Source organism: Ciona robusta, chromosome 7, assembly GCF_009617815.1.
Source record: "Ciona robusta chromosome 7, ASM961781v2".
Classification (NCBI taxonomy): domain Eukaryota; kingdom Metazoa; phylum Chordata; class Ascidiacea; order Phlebobranchia; family Cionidae; genus Ciona; species Ciona robusta.
This window is the reverse complement of record NC_143241.1, coordinates 5,951,281-5,974,023: the sequence shown is the minus strand read 5'-3', so window position 1 is coordinate 5,974,023 and position 22,743 is coordinate 5,951,281. Positions and strand designations below refer to the sequence as shown.

Sequence of the window (22,743 nt, the reverse complement as noted above, 5' to 3'; positions counted from 1 at the left end):
AATTTGCCATTTTCAAAGTGCGGTAATTGTATCAAAAACTGGTCGTTTCCTCTAATTTGAAGCCTTGTTGGAGTGAATGATGCTTTTCGAATGTCCGTGAGAAAAACTGGACTTTAGTTTCCAATTCTGATATCAATTTGAAGTTGTTTTGTATGGTCTGGGTGCAAGAATGCATTGAATTTGGTCGTTTGTTGGAATTTAGAATTTGGTTTGAATTTAATCTTGTGAATTCTTTGGTGGCTCCTTGAAACGCAGGACTTCAATGGTGCGTTTTTAAACATGAACTTTCTGGTCGGTTTCAATACAAACATTAGAACCTATATGTATGTATGTTTTACAATTGTCTATATAAAACATTAATAAAAATTATATATGTATAGTAGGGTGGGTAAAGATAAGACACCTTCATAATATCCAAACATCCTAATCGTGTTTTAAGCAATAACAACTGCCTATGGGAGTCGTAAGGATACGGTTTTATAATTCTTTGAATAATCTTTATTTGCTACCAAATGGGACGAGAAAATCGATGGAAAGGTGTCCCATGTTCCCCTACCCTACTATATATTCAAAAAAAAACATTTTCTTGGTTTAAAAACTAAAACTGTCTTCAGTCATGTAATAAGTTTTTATACATCAATGAAGAGATTTAGTTTTCAAACAAAAAAAATGTAAAAAGACAATTTTATGATATCATATATATATAATATATATATGTGGACTATAGTGTTTGTATTGAAACTTGTATGGCCTTATAGTAGTAGGATAGCAGGATACTTGTATAGTGGCATGGTGCTCATTATATTACTAACTGTTTAAATCAGGGGCGGACATACTTAAATTTATGGGGGGAATTCGATTTATTAATTTTGTTAATTCCAAAGTGTAAAAATTACATTTATGCAATATGTGGTAAAAAAGGCCAACATTTTTTTTAGTAAAACACCCTTTTTTATCCAAAATACACCCATTTTTGCCCTTTGGTATATTGAGAAATGAATTAAAACAAAAAAACAGTCATTTTAAATGCATTTTTATTCCAATAAATTAAACTTTTTTTTTAATATAATAAAAAAGTTATTAAAAAAAAATGTTAAAAAAATATTTTTATTGGGGGTGCGACCGCCCCCTTCACCCTCCTCCTATGTCCGTCTCTGATTCCAATACATGCCCACTCGTACTCTAGCACTAGCAGTAACACGCAATCACTTCGTAAGGGTTTTCTCACAAAATCACGCCTAGAAACACAATATTTGCTTAGAATTTGAGGGTATTTTAAAAAACGGAGACTGGGAATTTTTTTCTATTTTTTTCTACCCCTATTTTAACATAACATAATTAATTGCTGAAACTACTATGTACTATACTGTATACAATTTTATATATTGTATTGAACGTATAAATGTAACACAGCAAGGATAGGAAGATTTTGAGAGCTAAATGGACAACACATTGAGTTTTAATAGGTATTAGTTTTAGTAATGTTTTAGATTCAATAATTTTAGACAAGTCAATTTTAATTTTCAGCTAAGCCTATAGTTATAACTTAAAATACATAACATGCAAGAAAAATTTGGAAATAAAGTTGTTTTGAGAATGTAGTAAAAATACAGATATATAGTGTATACTGTTATGCAGTCATTATCACATAATAGAAGTAGTTTTTCAGTTTATTTCTTAAACTTTAGTTATGGTGAAAAAGCAAAACAATACAGCACAGACATGGAATACATCAGTGAAAAAAAAGTAAAATTACAGAAAAATACATAAAATAGAGTTAAGATTCTAGTTCAGGCATTTTAGAACATAACTAAATCAGTCTTTTTACAAAGAAACTCAACAAAAAAATACAACTTTATATTATTTTAGGATGAAGCCGCAGCCCAGGAGTCGTTAATTACAACCACAACAACAGAAATAACAACTACGACGACAAAACGTCGAAATATTGATGACATTAAATTCAAATCTTACTTGGAACGTAAAGCCAGTTTACATGATTTGATCAGCGCTGGTATTGTATCTGAGGAAACGGCAGAGAAACTGCAAATGGGAACTATTGACGAAAAAGAGGTATGTGTGTTGGGATTAACTATGTTGTAGTAAAATATATTTTACATTTTTGCAAAAATTTTTGTAGTTTTTTGTATAAGTTGTTAAAATAAATTGTACAAATTTTTTTTCATAATTAAACAAATAGTTTTTTTCTGATATTTTTTCATAATTTGTATTTTTTTTCTAAATATGTAAAAAAAATGTATATTTTACAGAAATTTCTCAAAAAGTTGTTAAATAAAGCTTAAAAAACAAGACAGAAACAAGAAAAGTTTAAAAAATGATTACTTATTTTCCAATTTTAGGTTGAAAGTGACTTGAAACCATATTTAACTGGTAACGAACCAATCTCTGGAATTATCATTGAAAAAGCTGACAACATGAAAGTTTCGATAAATACTGCCATGAAACTAGGAATTATAAAAACTGGCACTGGGTAAGCATTCAACTATTTAATGACAGTTAATTGGTATTTTATAAAATGCAGTGCGAAAAATGGCTTTTTTCTATAGAATTGAGTGTAAAAATTTATCTGTTTTGTATGAAACTTAATGCAAAAAATTCTTCTTTTATAAAACAAGTGCAAAAAATGAATTATTTAATAAATTGTTTGCAAATATTAGGTATTTTAAATTCATTACTAAAGTTTTTTAAGGGCATAAAATGAAATCCTAATTGTCTAAATTTTTAGTAATTACTGTTTTTTTCATTTTTTTTTTCTAATAAAAATAATAAACAATTTTTATCTGCATACACATAATTCAAAATTTTTCTAAAATTCGTAAATTTTTAGACTTGTTCTTTTGGAAGCTCAAGCAGCTACTGGAAACATCATAAACCCTTTAACCGCTGAGCATATGAGTGTAGAACAAGCTGTAAAATGTGGACTTATTGATTCCAAATATCAAGATGCGCTCGAAAGAGCAGAAAAAGCCGTCACTGGTTATGAGGACCCGGTAACACATCAGTACCTGTCATTATATGAATGCATGAAGAAAGGATACATTGTGGAGAGCCATGGAATCAGGTATTTTGAGATTTTTGGGGGCTTTTTGCAGTTTGACACTTAAATTGAATATTTTTCTTATCAATTTTGTATTTAATTTATTTAAATCTATTTTTTTACTATTTTTAAGTACACATTTTACATATAACTATTACTTAAATTTTTTGGGGTATTTTCTACATTTTTTCACTTAAAAAAAAATTAAAAAAACTAGAATTTTTTTAAAAACTTAATGAAAGTAAAAATTTTTTTAATTTCATAACAACCATTTTTTTCCGTAGATTACTTAAGACACAAATTGCCAAAAATTAGAAAAAAATACAATTTTTTTAAAACAACATATATGTAAAACAACCATTTTTTTCGTAGGTTACTTGAGGCACAAATCGCCACTGGAGGGCTCATAGATCCTCGAGCGAGCCATAGAGTCCCAATATCTGTTGCTTACAAACGTGGTTTATTCGACGAGCGAATGAACGAGATTCTTGAAGATCCTTCTGATGACACCAAAGGTTTCTTTGACCCAAATACTCAGGTATGATATTTTTATAAAAGTTTTATGAAACTTTTTGTATTTTATAAAACTATATATATTTATAAACTTTTTTCTTTAGTGATTTTTAAATTTAAAAATTTTTTACACTTATGAAGGAAATTTTAAATGAACCAAAAGGTTTCTTTGACCCAAACACTCAGGTACTTTATTATTTTGTTAGTAAGTTTTGTTTATAAATTTATTTTAAAACTTTTTTTACACTCATAAGTCATAACAGTATTTTAAAAAACGTTTTTAATGTGCTACCTTCCTTTTTTAATACCTGTTTTTGAGATATTTTTTTTAATTTTCTTATTTAATACTTTGGTTGTCTTTATTTTTAAAAAGGGTGTTTTTTTTAATATTTTAAACATACAAAGATTTTATTTAAATTTATATTATTTTGACAAAATAAAACACTAACAAATTTATCAGTTTTTAAACTACAAATAAATTGTTTCATTAATAAACATAAAAAATAAATTTACATCATTTTTGTCAGAAAAACCAAACGTAAAATTTTTTATTAAAAAAACCTAAAAAATATTTAAAATTTACAATATTTTATCAGAAAAACCAAACACAAAATTTTTTATTAAAAAAAACACGAAAAAAAGTTAAAATTTATATACATTATTTTATCAGAAAAACCACACGTACTTGGACCTGATCCAAAAATGCGTTCGAGACGATGAAACGAGTCTCCTCTTCCTCAGTTTAAAGAAGAAAGTTGATGTTGAGAGATTAAAAAGGATGTTGATTGACATCCAGAACAAAGAGGCGGGGAGAAGAAGGAGCAGAGCTGACATCTAGTAAGGATCTTTTTTAAGATCAAAAATATTCTTTTTGTGTGAAGATTTTGATTTTTTTTTGAAGATTGATAAATTGATGAATTATCTGAATTTTTTATCTGAAAGTAAAAAGTATATATGTTTATTTAAAAAATAATGTTTCTGGTGTAATTCTGGTATACGTTTTGGTAAAAATTTCTTATTTGTTAATTTTTCAATATTCTGCTAAGCTCTAATAAATACTACATTTATTTCCAAATAAAATGAAAATAGTTAAAAATTTCTAGAATATAAAAAAACTTGTAAAATATAAAACATTTTAAATTTAAAAAGTTTATAAAATTTTAGAATGTTTCAAAACTTTATGATATTTTTACATTTAATTTTTTTAGTACCCTATATATATATATATATATATATATACATTTTTTTTTTTAATATAATACAATTTAAAGTCTAAGAATTTTTCTCTTCTTTATCATCTTTTCCTCTTCCCAGCTTCCACACTGCTTACCACACTGAAGCAAGGTTGCAAGATATTTATGAAGCTGGTCTTGTCACTGAAGAGCAAGTCCGGAAGTTAGAAATGGGCGAACTGAGTGAGGAGGACCTCCAGGGACAACTGAAGCAATATCTCTTCGGTGGGGAAGAGCCAATATGTGGAATCCTGCATGAAGAATCAGGTAAGGGATTTTTTTGTTAATGTTGTTTTTTTTTTGAGAAATTCTGTTTCTTTTCTGAATTTCTTTTTATTTCTTACTACTTTTTGCAGTAATTTTTACTTATAAAAGCTTGCGTTTTTTTATATTATTTTTATATAAAATATTTAAAATAATATAACATTTTTCATTTTAATCTCCGAAAAATCACTTTTTTCACGAAAAAAAATTGGTTTTATTTTTCATATATATCTTTTGAATTTTTCAGGTGAAATGCTCTCAATTTTGGACGCTGTGAAAAAACGAATTCTGAAACGAGGAACTGCCATTGAATTATTAGAAGCCCAGGCAGCCACTGGAAACATCATAGACCCAATCAATGCAAGGAAAATGTCAGTACAAGATGCATATAGAGCAGGTACGTGCAAAACCCTTTTTAATATAAAATTTGTCTGTTTAATTTTTGTCATGTTTATCTTTTTAATTTAATTTTTTAAATTTTTAAGTTTTGATTTTTTAACTTTTTTAATTTTTTTTTTATAAATTTTCGATTTTTTAATTTCAGGGTTAATTGAGCGGAACCACGTTGATACGCTTGAGCGAGCAGAGAGGGCAGTGAAAGGTTACCCTGTGCCAGGAACCAATCAAATTCTCTCGTTATTTGAAGCTATGAGAAAAGGTCTCGTCGTAGAATCTCGTGGAATCCGCCTTCTTGAAGCACAGATCGCCACTGGAGGGCTCATCGATCCAAGAGCACATCACAGGGTAGGAAACTTTTTCGTTAAATATATATATTTATAATTTTAAAAAAATTATTTTTTCTTTTTTGGGTATTTTTGCACATACGCATTTATAGTCTGGATTTTTATCAATAATTTTTATTTGTTTTTTGTTTTTTTGTCGTTTTTTACAATTTTTTTTTCAATTTTGGTAACCTTTTTTTATTTTTCTAAATGCGTAGAAAAAAATGATTAACAATAGTCTTTTTGCTAATTTTTTTCACTGTTTTACTACAAATATTAAAATATAAATAATATATATTATAAAACACCTCATTCACTCCCAATTTCTCAGGTTCCAATATCTGTAGCTTACGAACGTGGTTTATTCGACGAGCGAATGAACGAGATTCTTGAAGATCCTTCTGATGACACTAAAGGTTTCTTTGACCCAAATACTGAAGAAAATCTTTCCTATCTGGATTTAATGGACAGGTGGGCAATTTTAACAACTATTATTACAAATTTAAAAACACTTTTTAATTTTTTTGTTAATTTTAACTATTTTTTCAAAAAAAAATTTGTTAAGGTAATTTTTTTGAATTTTGTAAAAATGTAATTTTTAAAATTTTTCAAAGTTTTTAATAAAAATTTCCAGATGTGAGTTGAAGGGTCCTGCCGGTCTCCGCTTCCTAATCCTCCGACCTAAATCACGAAGATCAAGATCAAAATCTTCGAGCAAATCAACATCCAAAAAAGAAGAGGTTTGAAAATTATTATTTCTGTGTAAAATTTTTTACATTTATTTTTATATTCTTTACATTTTTACTTTGAAATTATTTTCTGGCAAAAATAAAAATTTTCTAGTATTTAATTTATACCAATGGTTTAATGTCCCCTTTAGGTTACTTCATCATTTTCCCATATATTTAGGCAACGTATATTTAACTTCAAGAATTGCTGCCCAAAATGTGCTCGAACAATTTCAAACAAATTTAGAATATTTTTTTTTTAATTTTTTTAAAAAATAACATAATGTTTTTCAGGTAAAAACTCCGTCAAAAACTGAAACACGAACGATCCAAGTTACTGAAGTTAAAAAAGAAATTAAAGTTGAACATAAGCCTCCAAAACCACATAAAAAGAAAATCAAGTAAGATTTAATTAGCTTTACAATAAATACTATCGCTGTTAGGCTTATTATACTTGTATTTTGGATCTTCCCGCAAGAATTTTGCTGATTGGCATTTTGAACAATTCTTGTGTATAAAAATACAGTAAGGATCCGGTGCTACGAAACGTAACAGACAAAAAATCAAGTCTAACTAATTTTATAATAAAAGATATAGATTTCGCCTGAATGGCATCGTCAGTCTATTTTTAATGATTCTGTAGTTTGGACTTGATTTTTGTCTTTAGGTTTTCATAGCATAAGATCCTTTATTTATTATAATATTTGACAAATACCTTAACACCCTTGAACCTTCAGGTTTGAGACTTCTTTCCGCTGCGAAGTGAGCCTGAAAGATCTGGTTAAAACCGGTGTTCTGAGCGAAGACACTGCTGCACAACTAACTAATGGAGAACTTAGCAAAGACCAAGTCGAAAAACTGATCAGTGTTAACTTAAATGGGACCTCACCCATTGCGGGGCTTGTTTTAAAAGCTACTGGGGAGAAATTATCATTCGGAGAGGCGCAAAAAAGGAAGTTGTTGAGTAAAGAAGAGGCCCTGCTTTATCTAGAAGCACAGGTAGGATGCTGGTTCAAATTTGTCAAATTTTATGCAATCAAAAAAATTTAAAGCGATAAAATTTTAGTGATTTTAGTGTTTGAAATGCAATACATTATATATCATTCCCATGACTTTAATTTTAAATTTTTAGTGGAGTATGTTGTATAATTTACTATAAATTTTAAAATTACAGTTGTTTTGCCTACGTTTTAAAATTAAATTTTTGTCAAATTAAACTGTTTTAGTCTTTTTCGATGCAGACTAAAATGTCTGAAAAAAACTTAGTATATAAATGTTTGGGTTCTTATACCAGAAACGATTATCTAAAATATGCCTGGTAGCAGAACTAACAGAATATTTATTATATATATAGTAGGGTCTAAGGTGGGGGAAGATGGGTACTGTAGCATAGTAGGGTGGGGGAAGATGAGACCTTTTTTAGCTCTATTTTTTCTTCCCATATGGTGGTAAGCAAAAAACATTCAAAGAGTTACAAAATGTTATCATCACGACTTCCATAGACCGTTGTCTAAAATCATAGACCGTTGTCTAAATCACGACTTCCATAGACAATTGTTTAAAAGTAAAACACAATTAGGATATTTGGATAATATGTGTTAAGGTGTCCGGTCTCCCCCATCCTACTATATATACCATTTGTTCAAGTCCTTGAAACAGAACAATAGTTTATAATATACATTATTTTGACAGGCTTGTACTGGTAGCATTATCAACCCAAAAACTGGTGAAACCATGAGTGTACAAGATGCTTATATGTCTGGTTTGATTGACAGGAGTCAAATATCTACATTACAGACTATGGAAGGGGCTGTGCTTGGGTAAGATTTTGATGTCTTTGTTTTTTTTAGTAATTTAAAAAAAAAAAAATTATGTTTTTTTTATATTTTTTTAATTAATTTTGTTGTTATTTTTTCTCTTAATTTGCTTTTTGTGATTGCTGTTTTATATGGTAAATATATTTTGGTTAAAAAAATGGCAAATAATTTTTGTATTGTTGTAAAAAATAAAAGAGAATTCTTAAAACTATGCATAAATAACAAACCAATTATCAAATTATTTGTAAAATGTAGCAAAAAAGCTAAAAAAAACTTTTTTTCTAATAGATTTTCCGGCTCAAATGACAAACTCAAGTATAAACTTGAAGATTGTTTACGGAAAGGATATTTAAACGAAACACAAACTGGTATCGTGCTTGAATGTCAGTTTGCTACCGGTGGGATCATTGATTCTAAGGTGATTATTTTTTATGATATATATTTTGATATTTGTGTTGAAATTTACTATTCTTGTTTAATTTAGAAAGGTTTAAAGATAGAAATGAGCATTAAAAAAGTTTAATTTTTCGATATATATGTGTTAAAAATTACTATTTTTGGTAATTTAAAAATACTTTTAAATAAAACTGGGTATTATAGGCTTAAGAAATAGAGCTGAATATTAAAAATAGTTTAATTTTTCGATATATATGTTGGATAACTAAACTATTTTGGGTAATTTATAAAGACTTTTAAATAGAATTGGGTATTATAAACTTAATAAATAGAGCTGAATATTAAAAATAGTTTAATTTTGCGATATATTTGTTGGAAAGTTAAACTATTTTGGTTAATTTAAAAAGATTTTGAAATTAAACTGGGTTTTATTAGAACTGACTTAGACAGATTTATGATCATGTATTACTTAAGTATTAAACTGTAAGATAGTTTTTGAAAAAATTGCATTCAATTTTTTTATCTCTGGTCATTACCATTCTGTTTTATTTCTAAAATGCAGGCCAAAGATTGCAAAGAAAAACTTAAAAAATAAATTAAAACCCTAAACAATTTTAAATAAAAAAAGGGCAAAAATTAAAAAAAAATTGATAAAAAGTTTGAAATTTCTAATATTTTTCCAATTTTTTAGACCAACATCCGTTTGAACAAAGAGCTTGCTCTTCAAAACGGGATCATCAACGAGAAGATGTCATCGGAAAACGGTAGTGAGCCTCGTTTTATGGATCCAACGAATAAAGTCCATCGATCATACACCCAACTGCTCGACACGTGCATAGTGGACAGCAATACCGGCTTGAGGTTCCTGCCTTGTGAGATGGAGGTAAAGTTCATTTTAGGGGCGATTTTTGGCAATTTGTAAAAGGTTTAATTCAATTTTGGTTTATTTTTTTCATTTTTTTTTTATTATAATTGTTTTTATTTTTTAAGTGTTTTGTGTTTTAAAAAAAATATATATTTAAGTGTGTTTTTTTTTCAAATTTTAACATTTTCTTTTTCCTTTACAGTCAAGTGCCACAGTTAGCATGGAAGTAGCAACCAGAGCAAAAGTGAAAGATAGAAACGATATTTTCTTTGAAGCTGCACTTGGAAGGTAGGATAAGCTACAGTGTTATTTTAAAAAAATATTTTTTTTTTTTAAATAATGTAAAAATATCAATACATTATATATATATAAGATCTATACATAGCTTATTTAGCTTTTTTAGCTCAAAAAATCGCCTAGCACTATTTTACAAAAAAATGATACAGTTAACAGTTAAATTCTTTAAAAAAAATGCAGTAAAACATTTTTTCAAAAAAAAAAATTAAAAAAAAAGCAAAACATGATTGAATCCTAAAATTACAGTCAGGGGCATTTTAACTAAAAAACTATTAAACTATTTAAAATACCGTTAAAAATTCATATTTTTTTCTCTAGACGCGCATCTCTAGTTAACCTCATGAAAGCCGGAATAGTTTCCGAAGAAACGGTGTCCGCCCTCGAGCATGGGGTCTTGACAGAAGAAGATATCTTTACTTCTATATCGCAGTATTTAGTTGGCGAACAACCAATTGCTGGTATCATTGTAGAAGCTACGGGCCAAAAATTCGGAATTCTTGAATGCATTCAACAAGGGATATTGAAAAGGGGAACAGGTGGGTTAAACTATGTGTTGCGCTAATTTTTTAATTTTGATTGATAATTTTTTGGCTGATTGTTTTTTTCTGTATTTTTTTCCCAGTAATTTTGTTCTGTTTAATATTGGGCTATTTTTTAACATTTTCTAAAAATTATGTTTAGAAGTACCGTTTGTTGTTTAAATTTCTGTATTATGTTTCCGTAAATGAGACTGTATCTTTTTTTTAAATAACTTTTGAAATACCTTTTTTTAAATTTCGTATTTTGTCTTTGCAAATTCATGTTTATTCTTAATACTTGTATATACCTAGTGTATGTATTTAAAATTTGTATTCATCTAAAATGACCCTTCACCCCACAGGTCTTGAACTGCTTGAAGCCCAAGCTGCTATTGGTTCCATAATAGAACCACATAGTGGGAACAGATACAGTGTAGCTGATGCCATGAAACTAAGGCTAATAGATGATACACAGAAAGATACATTGGAGAGGGCACAGCGTGCTATAACTGGATACAGGGATCCAGTAACCGGAAACACCCTTTCATTATTTGAGGTAATTTTTATTAAATATTTTTAAAAATTAGTGTTTAAATATTTTGTTGTGTAAATTTATCTTTAGTCAAAGGTGTTTTTTATAAGTACCGATGTACTACTGTATTCTGTGGTCTTTTTTTTGTATAAAAACGGAATACTATGTTATTTCTGCTACCAGGCACAAAGTAAATAATCTTTTAATGTCATCTGGTATAAAAAAAAACAATGTATTCCCGACGTTTTCTCTGCCATCCGGCAAATTTTTTTTTTAAATCTATTATTTTTTTTCTAAAATCTATCTATAAGTTTTTTTCTAAAAATCTGTTTTTTACAGGCCATGAGCAAAGGATATGTGACAGAATCACGCGGCATTCGCCTCCTTGAAGCCCAAGTTGCTACTGGGGGCATCGTGGACCCAAAAGCCTCCCACAGAGTCCCATTATCCGTTGCCTACCAACGAGGAATTCTTTCCAAAAAAATGTTTGGAAAGTTGACGGATTCCTCTGATGATACAAAGGTAAAATAACATCAATTTTATCTATTTAAATACAGTAACAAAGATCAGATTAATTGTAACAGTGAATGGAATTAGCGGCAAAATGACAGTTGTTGTCAAAAAAAATTAAATAAAATGTTTTTTATTCGTTTTAAAGAAAAAATGTAATGAATTTAAGTTTTTAAAAATGTGGATGTTTTGTGCAATTTTATTCTAAAAAAGTGTGATAAATTAGGACCTAATGTAGAACCCAACATTTAGACCAGATTTGACTCATTACCTCAATACCCAGGTTTCAGCATTCAACCCAATATTTTTATTTCTGATACAAACATGTAACCACTGGGCCGGACAAATTTTCTCAGTAGTTTAAATTGGAAATTTGTTTTAATTGGAAAAATATATTGCCTTAAAATTTTATGTTTAAGTTTCAAAAAAAGTCTCCAAATTTTCTCCATATGTTACAATTGTCATTCTAATCATTCTTCCTCTTCTTTTTCCAGGGTTTCTTTGATCCAAACACCAACGAGAACCTCACTTATCTTGAACTGATGTCACGCTGCCGAACCGAGAGCGAAACCGGACTTATTTTTCTTCCTCTTCTCGAAAAAAAGAAAAAACCGAGATCCTCTTCCTCCCGTCTCGACTCCTCGCTTAAGAAGAAGAAGAGACGATCCACTCAGAGATCAAGGAAAGTCGTCATTGTTGATCCTGATTCAGGAGCAGAGATGACAGTGAGGGAAGCTTACCAGAAAGGTGAGGAATAAATTCTTTTGTCAAGAAAAAAAATTTTTTTTTTTTTGTGAACAAAAATGTTTTTTATTTGGGACAAAAAAATATTTTTTTAACTGTGTCTAAAATAAGTTTTAAAATAAAAATTCAAAAAAGTAAAATATCAAAAAAAAAATATATATATATAGATATATACTTTTTACTTTTATTTTTAAATTAATAATTAAAACTTTTTTTCCAGGTCTTATTGATCGAGCTACAGCAAAACAACTGATGCAACAAGAAGGTGAATGGACTGAAGAGACTGAGCTTGTTCGGGAGGTGGAAACGGTTGAAACATCATCTTCCACGTCCTCTGGACACCAAGCATCCAGCATGTCCATGTCGAGCGTCGAACAAATTGATGACGTGTTTGATAAGGTAAAAAAAAATAAAAATAAAAAAAATTTAAAAAAAAATTGTTTTAGGGGAAAAAAATTATTTCTTATTTTTTGTTTAAATGTTTAAGTCTTAACTTATCACTTCTACTTCTTACAGAGTCGCATGTCCGCTGCCGATCTTTCAGCCCGACTATTACAACTTTCCAATGCCCATCTTGGCCCCATAGCTGCTATTATTGACGTGGAAAAACAAGAAACAATTTCGATTGCTGAGGCACTAAAGAGAAGACTTGTAGACGGCACATCAGCACAGAGACTTCTAGAAGCTCAGGTTTGTTCACTTTGAGTTTTTTTTAGCTGGATTTGATTTTGCTACTAAACGGTTGACTTTTCAAAGTATTTGTAAATTTTTGCCGGATGGAAAAAAACTGGTATAATAAAAGTTACGTTTTTTAACATAAAAAAAATAATAAAACAGTTAGGTTAGGGGTTACAGTAAAACAAAATGTTGATTTTTGTAAGCAGTTTGTCTTGCCGAATAGCAGACAAAATGCTGGCACAAAAACAATTTACATTTTTACAAAATTCAACATTTTTACAAAAAAATTTACACAAAACAAAATATACAAAAATTTACATTTTATTACCAAAAACGCAATTTCTATTTTTATGAATGAAGTGAATTTTTGTTGTTGTTTTTTGAGTTTGGGCATATGGCTTTTGTCCTTAAAAAAAACATGGAAACGGCGCCATTTTCTATTTATAAAGTTAAAAAAATGCATAACACACTCCTGGAGGGCAAAAGCTGTTCTTATTCAATATGTAAGTAGATATCTCTCATTTATAAAAAATCCCCAACAAATGTCAAAAAAAATTTCCTTTCTTTCAGGCTGCTACCGGTGGTATTGTAAACCCAATGGACCCCATGCGCTTGCTGTCGATCAACGAGGCTCTCGCTATTGGTTTAATTGACCGTGTGACTTCACGGCGATTGGCCAATGCGGAGAAAGCATTTAGAGGCTTTTCGGATAGACGAACCAATCAAATGCTCTCGCTTGGTGAGGCGTTAAAGAAGGGCTTGTGTTATTATGAAGCAGGCACACGACTTTTGGAAGTCCAGTATATAACAGGTATTTATACATACTATGTAATAAATAGTTTATAACAGGTTTTGTTACATATTTTAACCCTTAGGATTTAAACTTTTGGCAGTTAAATATATAACAGATATTCAGGAATGCCTAATGTAAAATAAAAAAAAAACAGGGTAAATTAGATATTTATACCTTTCAAATTAGTGGCTATTAGTTTGGTATTTTAAAACCCCATGGTACTATACATAAAAAAATGTGGTTGCCTATGTTTATACACATACCATGTTACTATTAAATAGAATAACTGTACTAGTAAAAATAAATACTTATTAAAAAACACAGAACAAAAGAGATTTTGTTTTTGTAAAAGAAAATTACCAAAAAAAAACAAAAAAACTATATATTTATATAATTTTTCTGATTTTAACCCTTGTTTTGTTCCGCAGGTGGACTGGTTGTGCCTCCAGATGGTAAACGCATCTCATTAGATACAGCAGTAGCTTTAGGATGTGTTGATCAGCGTATGGCGGATAGGTTGAGTGATATACAAAGATATGCAAAGTCAGTGGTGGATCTTAAGACTAATTTACTGGTAAGTAATGGGCTCTGTATGTTTTAGTTGATTTGATAAAACTGAGCAAAAAAACAGTTGATTTTTGTAAGTGGTTTGTAAGTTTTTACCGGATGGAAAAAAATTTGGTACAATAAAAGTTCTGTTTTGTAAATATATAAAAAAATGTATGAGTTAGGGGTTAGAGTAAAAAAAGGTTTAATTTTTTAAGTGATTTGTTTTGTAGGATGGCAGACAAAATACTAGTACAAATAAATTTCTGTTTTGTAATTGTTAAAAATACATTAAAAAAGATATAATCACCCACTAAGTTACATATGTGGTAACTCCTAACTATGTATATGAAAATGGTTGAATCGCAGGTTCTTTTGTAATTGAGAAAAACCGTTTCAGTATAGGTGATTGACGAACCCATTTTGCGATAGATTGTTAATTCCACTAAAATAAGAGTCGCTTATAAAAACGTGACAAACAATACGTAAGAAGTCACTAATCCAAGTTAAATCTAATGTTAATATCGCCTGTAGGCAATTAACTTGTTTATTGTCTGTTTTCGCTGTGTGGTCTTTCATAATGCCATTATTTGCCAATTCTTCTTTTATACATGAAATATACCTTGAAAAAACACAAATTATCGATAAGGTTCTACAGTACATAGTCTTAAAAGTAAAAATCTATAATTTGCATGCGTTTTTAACCATAAGTAGGTCCTACCGCTTATAAAACTACTTCGCCTAGCACTCAAATAGTTGCTTTAGTGAGGACATTATATGAGCAATGAACTTGGCTACTATGTCGTATTATTGTGGTGTCATGCCCATGTTTCCACACACCTTTTATTTTATTTAACCGTAACTTTCCACTTTGTTAGTCACTCACCCTTAAATGAGGTCACAAAAATTCGTTTCCAGTTTGGATAACGTCACTGGTTGTACAAGTAATAATGAAAATGTTTTTGGGGGGTGAAACTAAAACTAATGTTAAATTACTGATTTAAATAGTACTGTGGAGTAAGATAGACATTTTTTGCAAATAATATTCCATATTTTAATGCAGTGATTTAACAATTACCTACGCTCTTTTTGGGCCATGTGTGTACTGTACCATTATATATAATTCTGTAAATAATCTTAGTTTACTAAATAGGGCACAAAAAGAAATAAAAATAGACCATCTTATCTCAAACTTACTATACATTGATTGTAATCATTTTGCCCTTAGGGCCTGTAAAAATATTTTGATTAAAAAAGTAAACAAATTTTAGATTGCTTCCCTATGTGGTAATGGTAAACATAGAATATTTACAGAATTATATAACTGAATACACAAAACTCAAAACGATTTTGGTAATTGTTAAAAACACATCATGAAAATATGGAAAATTAGGTGGTATTGGTGAATGACCAACCATTTTATTGCAATTTGACCATAAAACGTGTATTTTGCCACGCAGGGTAAAAACTGTGGCTACCCCTTTATAAACATTCCCATATTCTTAACTCTCATGGCAGTTTATCAGTTTCCGCCACAAAATATTCAAAACTTTTCCCCCGCAGATTTCTTACCCTGACGCCCTTGAAAAATCTGTTGTTGACAAATATACTGGTTTGAGGTGTTTGGAGGCGCTGCCAAGGCTAAACAGGAGTGTTAAAATGGCAGGTGGTATTACAATTCAAGCTTCTTCTGCTTACACATCACTTGCGAGCTCACTAGCTAGCTCCAGGGGTAAGTATCTGTTCATATTATTATTTTTCTACAATTTTTGATCAATAGAAACAATTTTTTAATATAATACAAAATAATATGTACGTATTTAAATGTAGGTATTCAAATGCAAACTAAACTTAACAAGCTTTTGCTAAAGATTTTTGTTTTTTATATTTTTCTACATTTTTACTTGTTAGGTATATTAAAAACATTGTTTCGAATTTACTTAATGCAAAAAAAATGTTTGAAATGGGCCAATTTGCAGAGAAAAAAAGTGTTTTACAAGGATAAAAAATGTGTTTAACGTTTATTTATCATTGTTTTGCAGTTGGGAGCTTGCGCCAAATTTTGCTATAGATTTTTTTGCATTTTTTTATGCAATTTTGTCGCATTTTTTACTAGTTAGGTGATAAAAACTTATTTCAATTAAGCCTTATGCAGAAAAAAAATGTAAAAAACTGTTTTATTTGGGCCATAAGTTTGGAAAAATGTATGTAACATTCAATTATCATTGCTTTGCAGCTGAGAGTCCAATTGGAAGCCTTCGCAGCTCACGAAGAGGAAGTTTTGATGAAGATTCTTTCTCTGGATCGTTTCTTAACACCCCTGACCGTCCTTACATTAATCGTTCCCCTCGGAAATAAGCGCTAGTTCCTTTTGCCTTGAGATTTCCATGTCGTTGCACTTTACGGTGGCCCAGGTGTCTGAAAATGTACAAGTATTGGTGCTCGAAAAATAGAGATCATATATATTTGGAGTGTAACATTTTTATGGTGCAAGTTTGAATGTTCCGCGTGTCAACCTGTTTTCTGTATGTACATAGCGAAATAACAGCCGTGTGTAAGTTACCACAGCAGTATATACGAATATATTTACCCATGTAGCCAATTCTGTTTCGCCTGCCGTTTGTACATCGCTTGTAGTTTTAATAATTGAACGCAAAATACAATTTCTCGCGTTTCAAGATCAGCGTTTTTTCCAGAATATACAAAAAGGAAAACAGCCGAACAAAAACGGCGTAATTCCTTTATTTACAAAGTATTCATTGCTTTCGAGAGAAAAAAAACTCTCCATTTTTTTCGAATTTTTGGTTTCCGAACAGCCGACCGCGAATTGACCTACACGCAGCCGAAAATCCGATTTTAAATCACTTTATTTGTGTTAGTGAAAAAACGAAAACCGACGCGACCAGTACATTTAAAAAAATTTTCATATTTTTTTCTGCCAAAACTCTCGTATACTTTTGGTTTCCGAACAGCCAACCGCGCGAATCGAGCCACCCCGCAGCCTAAAATCAGGTTTCATATCACTTTGTTTTTATTTGTGTTTCAAGGTGATATAGGCACTTTGGTGGTGCCAATTGCCCGTGACTTGAAAATGAGCCGTTTTTGCTTTGTTTATTTTGATACCCGTACTTTTGACAGGTTATGTGGCTTTTAAGGACAGGTGCAATCTACCGTAGTTGTTTTTGTTTATTCGGGATTAGTTGTTTACTTAACGGGCCCAGGCCTATATGGTGATTTATTCAATTATATAACGCATGGGAAAATATATGGTTCTAGACTCTTACCCATATTTCACTGCAACAATTTTGTGTTTTCGCCCTTGGACAGCAAGTAGTATTCATTCAATATTACCAGATATTTAAACTCTCAAGTTACGCTAAACACCGTAATTTAAAAGAATCATATGCTTTTCGCGGTACACATCGGACATGCTCTAAAACCCATTGCGGTACGCATGAGTTAGGCACTTCTCACGCACGGTAAGTATGTACCATTGCTAGCATAGACTTCTCTAATTATTTGGAAATATTTGCTCAACTGTTGCGATGGTTTTCAATGCTTTGGGTGACTTTACGCTTGCCTGTTCTGGTAATTGCAGCGCCATTCGCTTTATTTATTGTGCAAAAACGTTCCAGAAGTTTCTATTCTAATCAATCTGCCTTGATTTGTTGTCTTTGTATTGAAAATGCCAGCTGTCCAATTGTGCTGCCAATCACTTTGATACGAAACAAAGCGGTCAATTGAATAACAAAGCGAACCGCAGAGTTCTGCCGCACTTTTCTCAAACCTAGTATTTACTTTAGCAGCACTTAGCTGATTGCCGAAAAAAAAAAACAGTTTCACATCTACGGAAATTACAAAAAAGCGCGGAAGTTTCTTAGCCAAGTTAGATTTCACCGCAGCTGGTTGTCCTCGTATGCACTGAAGCAAGACCGCGGGCATAGGGTAAAACCGTAAGGGAAGATGGTTACACATGCTCTAACTCAGCGTTGAGCAGGGTAAAACAGTCGTTAGTTCGTCGTCGGGCAAAATTAGATCTGATTTCCTATTACTGGCAAGTTAACGCCGAAGAGAGTTTTAGAGCTGACGTAGTTATTTAGTCATACAAGTAACAGCAGCGGCAGGAGACTGATATTCCATTGGGAAATAGAATCAATGTCTATACAGTGCAAGCGGCGTTTTATATTCAATATGTGTGTAGGAAATGCAGCGACAGTTGTGTGAATAGAGTAATTTAGACAGTAGTTGTGAGCCAGCGTAGTAGTACTAGTAGATAACGTTATCTTTGCGGTCTATTTTAAAACGTACATTTTCTTAGAGAGCAAGAAGTAGTTTACAAATTTTGAAATACCCCTATACAAAAAGTAGTTTGTATATTAGAAACTTCCAAAAAACAGGAGTTATATAGATCGCTAATTTTAAGTGATAACAGAACTGTGCAGTGAGGTATTACGTGTTTTCGTTACTCAAGTATAAGCGCTCGCTCGTGCCAAAACAAGACGGGCTACCCGATACCGCAAATTTGACTGAAGAGCCGTTTTAGGCCCCCGTAGGCTGTTACGCGGTGGTATAACAACTCAACAAGCACTAAAGCTAAAGTAACAACACATAATACACAATACACTCGATGCCAAATGATTTTTCAACGACCGTTAATTAATCCAGTTTTATCGGTCGATAATGTTAATCGTAATCCCGTTAGCGCGAGTTAAGTCGATGTTTCCTTAAGTACAGTCGTCATGTGACGGACAGGGGGCCTATTTATTGCCCGTTCGTTCGGCTATTAGTTTAACATGGAAGTGTTAACAGCAGTACATAGCTATTGCCTATTGTTATAGTAGCCTATACCCTTTAAGACTGGCAGAATCCTGTAGGCAAATTGTAAGTGCAGAATTGCAGTACAGATATAGCTAATAACTATACTGAGTTTAGGCAAGTTACTAGTGTTGTTTTTTTTTAAATTGAAGTTTTAGACTTTTAATGTTGAATTTTAATACAGAAGTCTAGTTTTTAGGAGTGTCATTAAGTTGTTCTGTTATGGGGAACACTTAGTGTTTTTTTTCTTCCAAAATTGAAGTTTTAGGCCTTAATTTTAAATTCCAATTTAGAAGTCTAGTTTTTAGGAATTTTTATTCAGAGAATCATTAAATTCTTCTGTCATGGGGAACACTTGTAGATGTTGCTCCTCAAAACCAAAGGTTAAAGATGACTTTGAAGAGGATGATTACGATCCTAGAACCTCTCCCGTCAAATTTAACCACGCATTTAATCCGGATGTACCTGAAACAAAATTAAAACAAAGAAATTCAGTTCCCCATGATATACAATCTCTATCCTCAGAGAAAACAGCTGGAAATAATGAGAGAGGGACAGATAGTCCAAAATCTGGATGTTCTAACCCCGCTCTAAGTCTAGGCGATGTCTCTTTTGAGGAGAATTTAAATTTTGACCCAAAATTTCCCGATTTAAGCAAAAGGAAGACAAGTCGTAGCAGTTCAACACCCAGTGTTGTGAGTCACAGGCCAATTCTCCATACCTCTTCCATACCTTTCCATGAGTTGGAGAATTATGAATACGTTGACGTTACTGACTCTGGAACGCAAATGGGTTCAGATTTTTCAATTCCGCTTTCAACTGTCTCAGAATACGAGACAATAATTGACACAAAAGAGCCCAGCTCTCCGAAAAGCAAATTAGATTTTAAATTTGTAACAAAAGGCATGCGCGTACCGGTTTTCACAGAAAACCCACAAAACTTTGCGAAACGGAATAGCTGCTCAAGCGTGACAAGCTCAGGTTGTCACATGACAAACTTTTCTGTCGGTTCGGACGCAATAGATGATCTTGATGATTGCTTTGTAAGATTTTTGTATTTTTTTAATATTTGTGTAAAACAATGTGTGTTTTTTTACTCTATGAACATTTTGTTCATAAAAAACAATGCTTTTTTAATGTATAGTAGGATGGGGGAACACGGGACACCTTTAGCACATAATATTAAAAAATTGTGATAATGTTTTAAATAATTAAACATCGGTCTATGGGAGTTGTGAGAATAAAGTTTTATAATTCTTTGAATGTTCTTTGTTTACTACCAAATGGGAAGAGAAAACAAAATAAAAAGGTGTCCCATCTTTCCCCACCCTACTATATAATTTTTAATAGTTTTTTTTGTACTTTGCGACAAATTTGTAAATGTGCTTACATCGTTTTTGTTTATGCAGTTAAAGGAATATGAAGACCTGATCAAATCTTATGAAGAAAAACTTGCAGAAGTAATCCCTTGGCTGCCTGGTGCAGAGGAGAGAATACAGAATGCTTGTGAACTACCTGTGCCTGTTGAACCAAAGGCACTACGGGTAAATAAATATTAGTATACAAAAATTCTGAGTATAATCCATTTAGGGTAATAGGCAAGATCAAATCTGGTTTACATCTGATGTCCCATGTTTGTGCTAGCTATGCTGTAGGGCCTAACTAATATAGAATACCCACAAAGTTACATTGGTAACTCGTAAGCTGGCACGAAGTGCATGAAACAAAACACCTGTGTTATAACGACTGTTGTTTTCCAGCCGCGAGGATAAAGAAAGTTACATTCAATTCAATAGTATTTTGGTTTGATAGGGCTAACATTATGTCTTATCACATAAATATCTTCTTTTATGAATTACACAAGTGCACACTCTTTTATATAGCACCTGTCAATCAAATCCATATACCCTTTTCTTTCTAGTTTTGCAAACACTTATGTCTGATGACTCTCCTAGCACCACTTATCTAACTAGACAGTGTGACAAAAGCAGCTTCTCTTATTGTGTCTTCATACCTTTGTTAAGTCTTATATGATAATGAAAGTAACTTGGTTTATAGTCGCGTGGCCGGAAAAAAACAGTCGTTAAGCTTAGGTATTCTGTTTCATACACCTCATGCCAGCTTACGAGTTGTCGAGTTACCACGTATGTAACTCTGTCGGTGATTTTTTTGTATTTTTTTTTAATTTTATGGTAATTTAGGCAAATAAGATAACCCATTAGTGACCACTGAATTGGAGCAATTGCCATATGTCAAACAAAATCCCCAAAAAATATCACCTGTTACAAAGTAACATACTTTTTAACTCGTAAGCTGGTACGAGGTGTATAAAACAGAACACTTGTGTTATAACGACTGTCGTTTTCCGGCCATGCGAGCATAACCATGTTACATTCATTCATTTATACATATTCATGAGAATAAAGTAAGTTACATTCATATATATATATTAGGAGCAAGTCAAAGCATGCGATGCAATGAATGAGGAAGTAGAAGGCAAGGTATCAGCCATGGAAGAAATGGTTGAAGCATCAGATGCACTTGCTGCCTCACCTATCAACACATGGACGTATGAAACCAGTCGTGATAAGCTGAAAGAAAACTCAGGTAATTTTACATATATATATATATTAGGGGAGGTATATTTTTAACCTTAACTTACAATCTTTAGAACTGTTTAAAAGTATATTGAAATAAATAAAGTTAGTAATTTTTGGAAAATTTCAGATCTTTACGAAAATATCTTAAAAAGTAATATTAAAATTAAAAATGAATTTTGACTACTAAAATTTAAAATTAAACTCAGAACAAAAAAATTAATTTTTTTTTAATTTTAGAAAAACTGACCAAAAGGTATGAAGATTTGAAATGTAAATCCCAAGACCTCTCCTCCAAGCTACATAACACGTTATTTCATTCTGAAAATGTTTCCAAACAACTTGAAATACTTCTTTCCACCCTTGAGGACGTAGCAGCTCGCTTGCAAAATAATAAAGCTACGTCTGTTGCACAGAGTAATGCAGTTGAGGGTAGCATTAAAGACATGGAGGTATGTATTGATGTGTTCAATTGTGCGCTTTTATAAGCAAATTCAACATTTGTACAATTTGTTTGTTGTTTTAAACATAGCATTTGTATATTTTGTTTGTGTTTTTAAATGTAACATTTGTACAATGTTTTGTTTTTCTAAATGTAACAATTATATAATATGTTTGTTTTTTAAACGTAACATTTGTACAACTTGTTGTTTTTTTTAAATGTAGTATTTGTATATTTTGTTTGTTTTTTTAAATGTAACATTTCTATAATTTGTCTGTTTTTTTAAATGTAACATTTGTAAAATTTGTTTTTGTTTTTTTTAAATGTAACAATTTTACAAGTTGGTTTTTTTAAATGTAACTTTTGTACAAATTGGTCCCATTTTTTTCACTAGACAACAATTATTTTGAGTAGTAACAAGTTAAATTTGTTTTTACCAGTAAGCATATTTTAACTGCTGTTGTTTTGTCGCTCAATCATGTCTTTTCATTTTTTTTTCATTCCCATGTGTTTACACAATTTGTTTGTTAAAAAATAACTCTATTGTTAAAAAGCCCCACTGTAGATATTAACTCCATTTCCCATAATTTGACAAATTTCCAAAAAAGATGTCATCTATAGTCTTAAATAGACAGCTGATAGATGATAACCTTTTATAAATCTTTTTATGACCTTT

At 31.0% G+C, this 22,743-nt stretch overlaps 1 protein-coding gene across 15 annotated transcripts in view; it reads left to right on the top strand.

The window, feature by feature from the left end:
- Positions 1-22,743, top strand: part of LOC149734168 (microtubule-actin cross-linking factor 1-like) — a 101,729-nt gene that overhangs the window by 45,916 nt on the left and 33,070 nt on the right. For all 15 annotated transcript variants that reach the window (XM_089880776.1, XM_089880775.1, XM_089880780.1 and 12 more), the window contains 3 exons: positions 20,438-20,572; positions 21,482-21,635; positions 21,866-22,077. In XM_089880776.1, coding sequence (XP_089736902.1) covers positions 20,438-20,572; positions 21,482-21,635; positions 21,866-22,077 — 501 coding nt within the window. The remainder of the gene's footprint in view (positions 1-20,437; positions 20,573-21,481; positions 21,636-21,865; positions 22,078-22,743) is intronic.